This window comes from Berghia stephanieae, chromosome 8 (genome assembly GCF_034508935.2).
Source record: "Berghia stephanieae isolate SIO BIC M18660-M18661 chromosome 8, UCSD_Bste_1.3, whole genome shotgun sequence".
Lineage (NCBI taxonomy): Eukaryota > Metazoa > Mollusca > Gastropoda > Nudibranchia > Aeolidiidae > Berghia > Berghia stephanieae.
Genome location: NC_088367.1, coordinates 5,619,757 through 5,633,584, shown reverse-complemented (window position 1 = coordinate 5,633,584; position 13,828 = coordinate 5,619,757). Strand labels below are relative to the sequence as shown.

Below are 13,828 nucleotides of genomic sequence, written 5' to 3'. Positions count from 1 at the left end.
AAGGCTATAAAAGTATTAACTTAATTGAGTACATCGGAGGGTTAATATTGTTCACAAACACTTACCACCAATTATAATGATTGTAACACCATATAGCATCTCGACTTGTAACGCCACTTGATTCGTCAACATACGACCACGCTGTATCCTTGTTTCATTTCCCATTTTCTGTTTATCTTTCTTAAAGAGGTGGTGATCTCGCTGATAGTTTTAAGAAAGTATTTTTTTTTTGCTTCTGAATTCAAACTTCCTTTGCAGTAGACAAAAAAAAAGTCAAGCCATAAAACAACAAAAACTAAAAATCTGGAGAACTGAAATGAGAAGTAAAAAGTGGCAAGAGAATGCATTTGTTCATTTATGTTAGAATTGGAAGCTATCGCGAATATTGATTTGAATCTCGCTGTTAAACAATACAGTAGTCTCCGAATATAAGTACTCCAGCTACACTCAAGATCCAGCTATAATCACACTCGAAGGGAGAAAGAGAATTTTTACTCTCTAAATGTATCCCTTTATAGATAGTGTGTGCTTGGCTAAGAAGCTCACAACATTGCCATCCGGAAGTATAACACACCAACAAACACAAAACTATGTGCATCCTTAAACGTTTATAGTCTGGTTAATGCAATATAGTAGTGAAACTTACTCATAAACGCGGATGGCAAAAAACAATAACAAAGACCTGAGTGACTTCAACTTCATTCTATCTATAAACAACCTCAATGAAAAGGTCTCCACGTATAAGCATTCTCATTCTCAATTTGCTGACCAGTATGCTAAAAAAATTTTAATAAAAGAAAATCAATAAATACCTAAAAAGAGAAAAAACATTCAATTTTTTTATTTAAAAAAACAAAAAACAAAACAAAACAATAACAAACAGGGTTAGCAGAAATGGTCAAAAAGCAAAGCGAGTAACGTATGGTTCACAACTCACTATTTCATCATTACTTCCCTTACGCAAAACAATTGACAACTAGATGAAACAGACAATGCAAATCATAAAATCTTAAGTGAGAACCAAGCTCGGCATCGCAATAAAAAAGCAGTGATATAAAATATATATGGATTAGATGCTTTTTAAAATTAAGCCGCTTTATTATACAATTGGGGTAATTTTACCTTGGATGCCTATTTGGATAAATTATCCTCACTTTAAATGAGCAATTTATACTTTAATTTAATCATCCTTTACTTAGGAATGGTTTATTAGACAGCTTTCCATGGAAACAAATTCAAGCTTCAAGATAACTAAACTGCGAACTACTTGGAACGAGGATGTTATTAGCCTATGTTGCGATTCCGCTTCCTGTGTGCAGTGTGCAGGCGTGCCGCTACTTTAACAAGCGAGGGTTGCCAGATTATTTTTCAACAAAATGCCAGGAGAAGACTCAAAAAATGCCAAAACACTCAAAAAAATGCCAAAGTCTGTTGACTCCCACCCCCTCTAAGAAAACTACTCACTTTTGATAGACAATTTACTATCATATCCTGGTGGCTTGCGTGTTTTCTTTTCTTTTTTTTTCTTTTTTTTTTAAATTATACTAAATTTCCCGTTGGGTAATTTTTACCTACTGACTACTAAGTGGAGTGCTAAACACTACACCACGGTCGAGAAAAGGTGTCATTTGAAGTTAATATTACAGAAAAGAAAATGCCAAATGAAAATGCCAAATGCCAATGATTTTTTTTCTTAATGCCATAACGGTTTTCAAAAATGCCAGATTTTTGGAATCTGGCATTTAAAATGCCAAACTGGCAACCCTTTAACAAGCGCGTTCAAGGTTATCCTAAGCTAAATAAAGGCCAAAGCAACACGAAGAGGGGAAGGCTGGGCGAAGCGAAGCGATCTTGTTATGTGGCCTCATCGGGAGCGAGCGAATCAAAGCAGATCCGTGCATATGCCATTACACGTTTTTATTTGACAATGAAAAGGATAAAGGGAGAAAAGAGTGAGAGACATTGCGAGAGATGAGTTGAAGGTGGGAGAGAGCAGCGGGAGATATAAAAAGAGAGAGAATGGCAGAAATGAAAAGTAGTAGTAGTAGTAGTAGTAGTAGTAGTAGTAGTAGTAGTAGTAGTAGTAGTAGTAGGAGTAGTAGTAGTAGTAGTAGTAGTAGTAGTAGTAGTAGTAGTAGTAGTAGTAGTAGTAGTAGTAGTAGTAGTAGTAGTCTCAATGAAATTATACTGGCATGCAATTTGAGGAAGAGACGATGGATAGCTGACGGAGTTGGAGGAGCAAGAGATAAGAATACATAGTATAATATTTAGATGAGGTCCAGTCTCCCAGTCCCGAGTTTTAAAAAATAAAGACATATAATGTGGACATTTTGGGTTTCCCCTTTATCAACAAAGCACGATGAATAAAACACTAAGGACGAATGAGAGGTGTGTGAATGGCGTAGTTAAGGTGAATAAACAAAAACAATGATGGGACAGGAAATATAGACATAATGTTCCTTGGTAAGGAAGCACGAATTTAAATATATGAAGAGAGGCAGGCTGGGCGAATCGAAGCGATCTTGTTATGTGGCCTCATCGGGAGCGGGCGAATCAAAGCAGATCCGTGCATATGCCATTACCCGTTTTTATTTGACAATAAATAGGATAAAGGGAGAAAAAGAGTGAGAGACATTGCGAGAGATGAGGTGGAGGTGGGAGAGAGCAGCGGGAGATATAAAGAGAGAGAATGGCAGAAATGAAAAGTAGTAGTAGTAGTAGTAGTAGTAGTAGTAGTAGTAGTAGTAGTAGTAGTAGTAGTAGTAGTAGTAGTAGTAGTAGTAGTAGTAGTAGTAATTATTATTATAAAAATAATAAAAACAACAACAATAATGGTTCTAGTCATCGAGGATTGCATGACATCGAAATGGCCGTCCTTCAGCTCTGCGACACCACTAAAATGTCACCCTACGGCATGAACTCGAGACTAATGAAAATGTTGCTGCTTGAAACTCGAAAGAAAAAATAACCATAAGTATTGGCATGACGTTTCGGGTTTCCCTTTATCAACAAAACTCGATGAATAAAACACGAATGAGAGATATGTGAATGGCGTAGTTAAGGCGAATAAACAAAAACAATGATGGGACAGGAAATGGATGCGTCCAGTCATCGAAGATTGCATGACATCAAATCGCCGTTCTTCAGTTCTACCACACAACTAAACATCATACAGAGAGGCAGAACTGATACTTAAACTTAACATCATGTCACCTCACTGCATGAACTCGAGTCTGGACCTCATACAACCTTTATCTCTTGCCCCTCTGACTCCCGCGGTCAACCATCGTCTAAATTTCATATTATACAGGACTACTACTACTACTACTACTACTACTACTACTACTACTACTACTACTACTACTACTACTACTACTACTACTACTACTACTACTTCTTCTACTACTACTACTACTACTACTACTACTACTACTACTACTACTACTACTACTACTACCACTGCTGTTGCTACCACTGCTACTACCTTTAATAACAATAGACTAATAGTTAAACTACTATCCTATCACCCCTTTTATTAATGTTTATTGTCATATTTTAATTCGTGCTTCCCTACCAAGGAACATTAGGTCTATATTTCCTGTCCCATCATTGCTTTTGTTTATTCACCTTAACTACGCCATTCACACACCTCTCATTCGTCCTTAGTGTTTTATTCACCGTGCTTTGTTGATAAAGGGGAAACCCAAAATGTCCACATTATATGTCTTTATTTTTTAAAACTCGGGACTGGGAGACTGGACCTCATCTAAATATTATACTAGGCTATGTATTCTTATCTCTTGCCCCTCCAACTCCGTCAGCTATCCATCGTCTCTTCCTCAAATTGCATGCCAGTATAATTTCATTGCGACTACCACTACTACTACTACTACTACTACTACTACTACTACTACTACTACTACTACTACTACTACTACTACTACTACTACTACTACTACTACTACTACTACTGTTGCTGCTACTGCCACTTGCGATAATAATAATACTTATACCCGCATCCATGGTGTACTAAAAGAGTCTATGCCCGCATCTCTTACATTTTGTATAACTGTATTTCCAATTCCATTGTATTTACTTTCTAACTACAGTCTACGCTTTATTTTATCTTACTTTCTTAACTTTCTATAATGAAATACATAGTTTTTCCCCGCCTCCCTTTCCCCTCCTTATTTTTTTTTTTTTTTTTTTTTTTTTTTTTTTTTTTTTTGACATAATTAATTGCACACCTTTATAAATAGGTAGATATCTACTGTTCTATTTTATTTCGTATTTCGGGCACCCTTACAAAGGAGCATATGTTTTCTGTCCCATCAATGTTTTTGTTTATTCACCTTAACAACGAAGTTATCACATATTAGTATCTAATTCGTCTGGAGTGTTTCATTCATACTGTTTTGTTGATATAGGGGAAACCCGAAACGTCCACATTATCTGTTTTCGTAGCAACATTTACATATGTTGTCATAATATTTTAATTTTCCAAATGATTTTATCTTCGTAAGATCATTGAAGCGGTTTCTAAATCATCTTTTTATTTCATGTTCAATAAACATCATTTGAAGAGATTCTTTCCCAATAAAAATTTTCGAAATTTTTTCTGGGCTCTTGCTGAATTGATTTCATGTTTTGTAACTGCGGATTATCCAGATGAGGGTTGCCAGATTATTTTTCAACAAAATGCCAGGGGAAGACTCAAAAAATGCCAAAACACTCCAAAAAATGCCAAAGTCTGTTGACTCCCACCCCCACTAAGAAAACTACTCACTTTTGATAGACAATTTACTATCATATCCTGGTGGCTTGCGTGTTTTCTTTTCTTTTTCTTTTTTTTTTTTTTAATTATACTAAATTTCCTGTTGGGGTAATTTTTTACCTACTGACTACTAAGTGAAGTGCTAAACCACTACACCACGGTTGGATTTTAAGAATGAAAAAGAAATACATTAACATGAAAGGTAAATACGTAAACAGTTAAATAATTATTGACAATTAAGAAAACTTACTGTTTCGTGTTTCTTATGATGTTTTTTGTTGAATCTGGTTCAAGTGCAGAGTCCAAAGAAGTTATAGAGAAAAAAATTAGAAACAATATCCAACACAGTTTTAATAGCAAAGTTTTGCGATGTGAAGAGATTTGTTTTTACGCGTTTAGAAATAATTAAGAAAAGGTGTCATTTGAAGTATAATATACAAGAAAAGAAAATGCCAAATGAAAATGCCAAATGCCAAATGATTTTTTCTAATGCCAAACGGTTTTCAAAAATGCCAGATTTTTGGAATCTGGCATTTAAAATGCCAAACTGGCAACCCTGATCCAGATGGCTGATGCAATTTCGTGGTATCGAGGGGAAGGGGGAAAAGTTGAACGATATTCGCTAAATATAGAACATGTATTATTGCGCCCTATTTTAAAATATTTTATCAATCATTGGAATTCAAAATTCTTAATACGAAAACAATTGATTTTGAAAGGAATTTGTTTATTTTCTAAAGATTTACATTACAATGTCAATATAATTGCAAAATATATATATTGCGAGGGAACTAGTTGCGGATTGATATCCTGTCTTCTTAAAGACAGTTACCCGGCTCAATTATTCATCCACTTTTCATTCACATTCTAAATAAAGACGAAATAAGGAAACACAAAAATGAAAATATCACTGTTCTCATAAAATGGAAGTAAATTTTTGTCTAATGGATTCAGCAATAGAATATTTTTGGATTAATCTTCATCCAACTATACAGTGTCTTGTGTTAAATCCCTCCCGGCTATTTTATTCAAATAGAGACGCAACATCAACAACGCCTTTATCAGCTGTAACAGCCTGTCCGCGCTTTCGTGACATTGACTTGTGTGTAGATTTCCTTAAACTTAAGGAAAGCATTTTTCATTTAAAGACATATCTATCCATTATTTCCAGTTTTATGTGTTCGGTAGAATTCTCTTGGCATTATTTTACCAGAGCAAGCCAGATTTCTGTTGTTCAAAGTCAAAGGATGCAACCCGTCACATGGTCAAGAAACTAAACTGACGCAGCCTGTGCCGTAGTGTTAGAATAGTTTTGCTCCTTGAAAAATGAAATCGTCACTCATTAATGTCTTACCGTGGTCTCGTACCCATCATAGATCCAGTCACAAATCTAAGCCTGAAAGTAGTCATCAGAAATTAACCAAGTCCGGTGGAGAAATTGACGACATGAAGGATTCATATTTCCATCCTCAACATTCACATACCCGGCAACGTAAGTGGCCCCCACTTCTACGACTTGACAGTGAAGGAGAAATATCAACGGGTAAAAATTTCTGTGATAAAGCCACGAGTAATAAACTTGTCAAAATTAACAAACAGTTACGCCTTTCAAACTCCGTTGATTCGTCTTACAGTTACAATAACACCATGGCAGCAACGCCAGAATCTGTTGGTAAAAGTACAGCTAGCAAATCTTTTGAATCTTCAACTAAAAACATTCCAAATCATCCGTCTTTCAGGAAATCTTTGTCTGATCCCAGTGGATTTACAATTCATCAGTCATTTCCACCTCCATCCTCATCTCTAAGTGCAATAAGGAATACTTTATCTTGTCCAGCAACAACAGGGCTCAGTCCTTATTCATCAAGCCCTCGACTCCTTGGAATTGTAAATATTTTTGGTGTTAAATCTCAGGACAGCAGTACAATGGATAAGTGTAAGAAGAGTATGACTGTTTTGTCTACTTGTAAAGATAAAAGTAAGACAGGTATGCTGGATAATAACGATTCAAGCTTAAGTGTGTTATTTGCCAGTGTTGAAGACAATGTCTCTCAACAGTCAAATGAAAAAAATCAAAATGAAAAATTATATAAAACTTGTAGTAATGTACAGTGTAACCCTGATTCTTCCCAAAATTCCGCACAGTCTTTCAATGGTGGAGATAGTTCTTCGATTGTAATCATTCGCAAAAAGAAAAGGAAACGTCCTCGAAATAGAAAGAAAAAAGAATGCAAGCAAGATTATAGTGCAAGTGCTACATTTAGGCCATCATCGTGTAGTAGTCCTCTTAAAAACAATTCGGAATTCAATTCAAAAGCAGGAAAACGTTTGCAAGATACTTCTGCGACATCAGGTGTCTTAAATGTAAAGATTGTTAGTCCTATATGTCATGTGTTTTCAAAGTCAAAAGAAAGCGAGGATCCATCTTTGACTTCAGAATCGACAGTCTCATTCTTATCAAATCAAAGTTGTTTGGCATCCAGGCTATTTACCTCTGACAATGAACATTCTGTGGAGGAAGAGCAACTTTCAGATGATGATTTAGTTTTTGAGGATAGTAATGCTGTGCCTGTCGAAGACATTACTCCTTTGTCAAATTCTAAATTGACTGCAAAGAATAGGAAATGTAAGAAAAGTAACAAGTCATTCGAAACATCTGATGAGTCAGATGATGAACAAAAATCTTCATCAGTTTCTGGTTTACATTTTAGCCTCAGTTTAACATTTTCTGAAGATGAAGAAAATGATAGCAGTGTGGATTGGGATCTTAGTTCTTCACCATCTGAAAATAATCATTTCTTTGAGTTTGAATTCAGTTCAGGATTATGTCTGGATAATATTTTAAATCGTGGGTCATCCTCAGATTCTTCAGAAACTGAAAAGAAAGTTGTTGATAAAAGACTCAGGGATATAAATTTGAAATGGGATAAATTTTATGCATCAAGCTCTGAAAAAAGAGAATCTTCACTTGAAATGTCAAATCGTCAAAAGGTAACTTTGCATGTCTCTTTCTTTTGGTTTATTTTTACTTTTTTACTAGTGAAGAAGTCACAAAATTATTTTTATTAATATATACTATCAGAAATTTAGTTAAATCTTATGAGTCGTCTCAGTGATCAAAATTAGTCCAGAAATAAAGTCTGTGGGTGCAAGGCAAGCATATTAATTTGGCAACGGGCAACCCTTTTATCATTTTCTCTTGAGATTTAACTTGAAAACATTATTAAAAAACATGGGAGTTGGTCTTGATGTTAAATCACAAATTTTTTTTAATCGGCGGAAGAACTTCCATATATATAAAGGTGCCACTCAGGGAAGACCTGTGATTGTGGTCATGCATCAAATATCATGGGTTATAATATGAAATGTTTTCTCTGTCGCATTATCATGAGACATCTTATCATGTCATAAGATTGGGGCGGGGATAAAGAACTTTGTAATTCATTGCTCTGTCTATTGATATGTGAGTTGCTATTTCTCTGCACTGTCCCAACTATTCTCAACATTTAGTTACCCAAGTCTAATGGTTTGATTACCTCTTAACCTTTTTAGCTGTTGGTTCGCAGTCATCTCCCTCTTCCTCTGAAAAATAAGATGCGTTTGGTGTGAATATGATTATGTCGCCATTTGAGCAAGACTTATTTTCTCATAGTCAACCATCCAGTTACCACTAACACGTATCTTAGTCTTACATAATATTGAATGAGTACAGTTTCTGAGCAAGCCTTATAACTTATGGTTTTAATTTACGATACAAATTTAACTGACAAGTCTCAAAATTGATGCCAGGACAGCTTGATATAACCTGACCCTTAATTGGAATTGGGTTTTAGTTTTAGCAGGAGTAGAGGTGAGCGTCTGATACTCTCAACTTCAACCATGATGATATTTGTTGTTTTTTCTTGTCTTTTTGTTTTATTTTTTTGGCGATCTCAATTACGAAATAGTAAGAATGTGAAAAAATGTTCAAAATGTAGTCATTTAGAAATAAATGGAATTAGATGGAGCAAGCTCACATTGGTCACCCCTTAAGCTTGATTTTGTTTTTTTTTTTGGTATTATATCAGAACTGTTCCGATAGTGGGAGGGTGTAAAATGGTGCTGCAGACAGCGATATTGAATCGACAATGTTTTAATGTCATTTGCCTTTTTTGGTAGAACCTCATAGCAAGTATGCTTGACTCACTTGTGCATATTAATGGTATTCTATTCTTTTTTATTCATATTGAGATAGAATGAGAGTGAATGATTAATTTATATATATATATTTTTTTTTTTTGGTTTGTTCTCATCAGGTTCATTTTGCTGTGGATGACCATCTGGAAACTCTACACATTGTTGGGAACGAAGATCGAGGAGGTGATTGGCAACGCCTTGCATTGGAGAGATGTCGATTCAAGAAGAGAATTGAAGATGTTGAAAATATTTTGGCTCCCTTTTTGAGTGTAAACCACAGAGCAAAAGTATTCGAGAGTATGAGTAAATGAATCATGAAACTTACCTTCGACTTCTAGGTGAAAAGGTTGTGTATTTCAAGAAGCAGTGTTAGTAATTTTTCAAAATTTATGTTTGCAGTGTAAGGTATATCCTTGTTTGTGGCAGTCAAGTTTTAACTCGGTGTATGATTATGAAATCAACACATTTTATTTTTTAATTTATTTCTTTAAAAAATTTATTAACTTATTATTATTATCATCATGTTGCTAATATTTGCAATAGAAGTTGGGTCTAGATGGGGAGATGTAGATTTTAGTTGGTGGACACAGGGTAAATTTGCATGAATTGTGGGATTGTACAGGAAAAATACCATATTATATCATGAAATATCAATTTTTGATTTATTTTTTCTATTGTTATTATTGTCACAACCTTTGCTGATGCTTTTAAGATTATGTGGCAAGAGACAAAGTCAATTGTTTAATTTATTAGTTGACTCTTGATGAAACTAAATTCGAATATTTAAAGTGGAAATTCAGCCAATTTGATAAGTACTTCACCCTATCATAAGATCAAATAATAATTGTTTATCGGTCATTTTAGGATTTAAGCAGTACATAGATTGAGAGATCAAACTCCAAGGAACATTAAGGCAATGTTAAATCAGTTTACCCTCTAATGTTTGAAAAATGTGTTGTTTTTTTTTCATGAGTCTTGTGGTTATGCTTGGTTTTCTCGTTCCACCACATGCCTATTTTGATGGGGTTTTGGTATGTTTTTTAAAAAGTTTTTTTTTAGTTTAGTTTATATCAATTTTTTTTTTCCTTTTCTTTTTATGGAATATGGTCCTGTTAACATGAGTCCACTGTTTATTTTATTATGTTAAGCGAAATTGTTGAATAAATAAGGGTGGATTGCCAGCTTGGACTAATCATCGTGGGGCTGTCTGATTATCCATGCGAGTGTGAGCAATACCGTCAACCGGGGTGACTTTGCTTCAACCGATTTTGAGCATTTGGAGTATTCTCAGGCTTGTTGCAGTTATTTCCCTTATTAGAGGACTTGATTTTTCATCAATAGAAATAACTATTGCAAATCTAGGTGTATTCTAGTTTGTCCAAGTCTATAGAGGCAAAGTGACCCCAGTTGACGGTACTGTTTTGTCAAGGTAAACGGCTAAGTCAAATGACTTTGATTTTGATACTTACCAATTAGCTGATAATTGAAATTAAATTTCATTGTTGTTTTTTTTTTTTTTTTTTTGCAGTTTGCAGCAAAAGCAACATATTGTGTGGTATCAAAGTCACTTTTGGACACTAAAACAAAATGCATTAGCCTTGGCCAACCAAATAGTTTAATAGTAGTAGGTGAAAAGCCGGGTTTTTTTACCAGTGAACCTGTAGGGCAATGGCTATTGAAGATACATTTTTCGAAGTGCCATTCACTTATTTATTTCCTCACATAAGAGTGTTTATAATCTTAGACCTCGGTTGGGTCAATTTGTTTTACTGTTAATGAATTCCCTTTGTTTTCATCTTTTTCAATGCAAGGCATTTGTAAACTCTAGTTTTGCAAGCTTCTATCTTTGTACTGTGCATGAGTGTTTGTGTGTGTGTGTGTTTTCTTTTCCAGGTGTTTAAATGACTGAAAAAAAATGGTTTAATTCAAGCCACATGTATATCTGATGACTTACCTTATTACGCAGTGTAAAAATCTAGTCGGGTAGGGTATTTTGAAATTGAATGACAATATTCTATGTCCACCAATCATAATCAAACAGTGCTGATGGTATTCCTCGGATCTGCAGAAATCCAAATTTCGGAGACTGGGGAGGAATTTCCTCCTGCTTTAATCCATCAATTCATTGTGGAAATGTTGGGGTTAATTCAGCAGTGATGATACTTTTCCTCGGATCCGCGGTTTTCTTTCCTTTCCTCGGTTTTCCTCCTCAGATCCTCGATCCGCGGATATTTCCTTCATTTCCTCCTTTTACTTTTTTTTTATATAATAAATCTTTAAAAAATACCTCCTTTTTAAAAAAAAATATATATATATAAAAAATTTCCTCCTTTTACTGGACTCCGGGCGTTTTAAAATTATACTCAAAAGAAGTCATCCTGCCTACTTTCCTGTGGTGCAAGAATGTTCTAGGTGAGTTTTCCGTTTTTCCGAGACTTTTCCTCCTTTTTGACTTTTTGTGAGTATCATCACTGATTCAGTAAAGTTGGGCCTTAACGGCTGTCGTTCTAAACTTTCCTCCTTTTTTTTTCTCTCACTTTTTTGTCACCATCAGCACTGACCAATGATGTTAGATGTAGGGGGGGGGGGCGGGGGGAGTATTTTCTTTCAAGTTTATATCACTTTTTCATAGCATTTCATACAGACTATTATTCATATTGAAATTGAATTGAGGTATTGTGGATAGAATTTCTCTTGTTGAAATAATAATTAGATAAAATTGGAGGTCTGATGTTTAAATTTAATTTTATATCGAATAGATCTAAAATGGTTTTATAATGACTAGCTAGCTGACAAAAATATTCACTCTTAAATTTATGTTATGTATGTTGATTTTATGTTATTTCTTCATTTGTCGTCATAGTAATACATACACTATAATAAGTGTAATGCATATTCCATTAATGTTTGTCTCTCAATTAACATTTTCTTTTAATTAATGCTATATTATTATTATATACTTGGTTAACATGAGTTTTCTTTTATTAATTTATTATTACTCTACCTGAGTGTGGCACTTCTAATTGAGACTGTACCAGATGCTGAGCCGTAAACAGCTTGTCACTTATTGGACGTAAATAACAGCACAATTAATTCCTCTTTGTATTTAAATCTAGCTAAGGTTTTAGTAATACTTTTATCAATTGTAATAGTAATTATATAATCAAAAGCATTATGCATACCTGCCGAATCTTATGAATTTTAGACAAATTTTGTGGCCAGTTACGAAATGTTATTGAAAATTACGAATTTTTAATTCTCAATAACATAATGCTAATAATACTGGGTGGGGTTCCCTACCTCTACAGTGGGCAGGGAGGTACATACCGTGTCTTCTATCCCCTTATATCTGTTTTCCAACCTGCTTTTCTGTCTTTGTCTTGGTATGAGATTGCTTGGTTTTGTCCCGACCCTGGCCTGAGTCCTTGGCTGGGAGGGAAACAGTCGAATGCATAGTTATTGTTTTGGGAGATGATATTTTCTTCCTTGTAAATCATCTCTCTGTTATGTATTATTAATTTTTTTTATTTTTAATGTATAACGAAATGTAAGCATTTGAGTGTATTCCTCTTTGTTGGATCTTGTGCTTGTGTCTGGGTGAGACTTATAGGTGATATCAGACTAAGTACATTGATGGTATGCTCTTGGAATCTACATCTGATCCCTATTTGTTCCCTGTTCCCCTATGTCTTACTTTTTCTTGGGTGCCTTAGTTGTAATTCTATAACTTTTTACTATACCATTTTCTTCCTTTTTACTGGCGCTGATAAAACCTAAATGTGTTGCAAGCGCTGTAAGACCCTTCAAAACAATGCTAATAATAGTAATAATAATGATAAGAAGTGCTACTACTACTACTACTGCTGTATAATGATGATTATGATAAAAGTAATAATAATAAAGCATTTCAATAGCGCATAAGCATGGCGATGTAAGGGATCATCATTCTCAAATTGTGGTTGTTCGAACACGATTTCAGAAATTACTGATTTCCGTGTCAAATTACTTTAAAAAATGACTTGAAAATTACTAAATTTTAAGTTTTCAATGTGGCAGGTCTGCATAATTGCATAGATTTAAGTTTAAGCAAGGTTATCTAACCATTTTATAGTGACTTGTCATCATAGTCATAGTTATGCACTCAATTGGTCGGTCTTAGATTTTGGAAGAAGGTATTCTCAATCATTCATTGGAATAATAATAAATTTTAATTTCTCATAACAAAAAAATAGTGTTTGGTTACAGGGGTGGGTGTTTCAATTGATTATCAAAACACATGAGCTAATTTCTATAGCTATGATGACAAACTTGGTTTTGGCTTTGGCACGAACTGTAATTATGATTTTTGCATTTTTATTATACCTCTCTATTAGTTATTTAGTTTGCTTTGGTTTCATAGAATTTTTTATTTTTTACATGTTTTTAAATATATTTATTGTTCTGTTTCAAGAAAATGTTTGGTAAGTTCATTTCAATCTCAGTTTTGTTTTCTTCTCCCAGGGAAATATGTAACAACAATATTAATTTTTTTCAAATTAAAAAAAAAAAAAAAAAGACTTTTGTGTCTCATTTTTGGTTCAAAGATAATCAGTTGCCTAATTTATGGAAATATTCTCATGATGAAGTCATCAGGGTCCTCCACTGATTTCAAGAAAAAGAGTATTTTCTCCAGTACTGTCATAAATGCAGAAACATTTTCATCGAGTTCAATATAGCAATGCCACTCCTTTTCTGTTAAGCCCAATGGCCATTCCATATATCGTGGTGAAAGCTGTGATATATGATATTGGATTAGAGTTAATTTGAACCAATCCTGTTTGGAGTTAAATGCTATTTATCATTTTTTTTTTTATATAACGGATAGGGAAGGTGAGAGGT

At 34.2% G+C, this 13,828-nt stretch overlaps 2 protein-coding genes across 5 annotated transcripts in view; one reads left to right on the top strand and one right to left on the bottom strand.

Annotated features, from left to right (window-relative positions):
- LOC144978082 (sperm-specific sodium:proton exchanger-like) overlaps nucleotides 1-1,293 on the bottom strand; it is a 64,808-nt gene extending 63,515 nt beyond the window's left edge. For 2 of the 4 annotated variants that reach the window (XM_078923633.1, XM_078923636.1), the window contains exons 1-2: nucleotides 1,123-1,293; nucleotides 66-246 (exon numbers count right to left, since the gene is read on the bottom strand). In XM_078923633.1, coding sequence (XP_078779759.1) covers nucleotides 66-165 — 100 coding nt within the window. In that variant the 5' untranslated portion in view covers nucleotides 166-246; nucleotides 1,123-1,293. Of the gene's footprint in view, nucleotides 1-65; nucleotides 312-1,122 lie in introns of all 4 variants that reach the window. The other 2 variants (XM_078923632.1, XM_078923634.1) reach the window with 2 other exon arrangements.
- Nucleotides 1,294-5,614: 4,321 nt separating this feature from the next.
- LOC144978071 (uncharacterized) lies at nucleotides 5,615-10,484 on the top strand. Its single transcript, XM_078923615.1, has 2 exons — nucleotides 5,615-7,765; nucleotides 9,070-10,484. The coding sequence occupies exons 1-2, from the start codon at nucleotides 6,101-6,103 to the stop codon at nucleotides 9,259-9,261; spliced, it is 1,857 nt and encodes a 618-aa protein (XP_078779741.1). The 5' UTR covers nucleotides 5,615-6,100; the 3' UTR covers nucleotides 9,262-10,484.
- The last annotated feature ends 3,344 nt before the right edge of the window (nucleotides 10,485-13,828 follow it).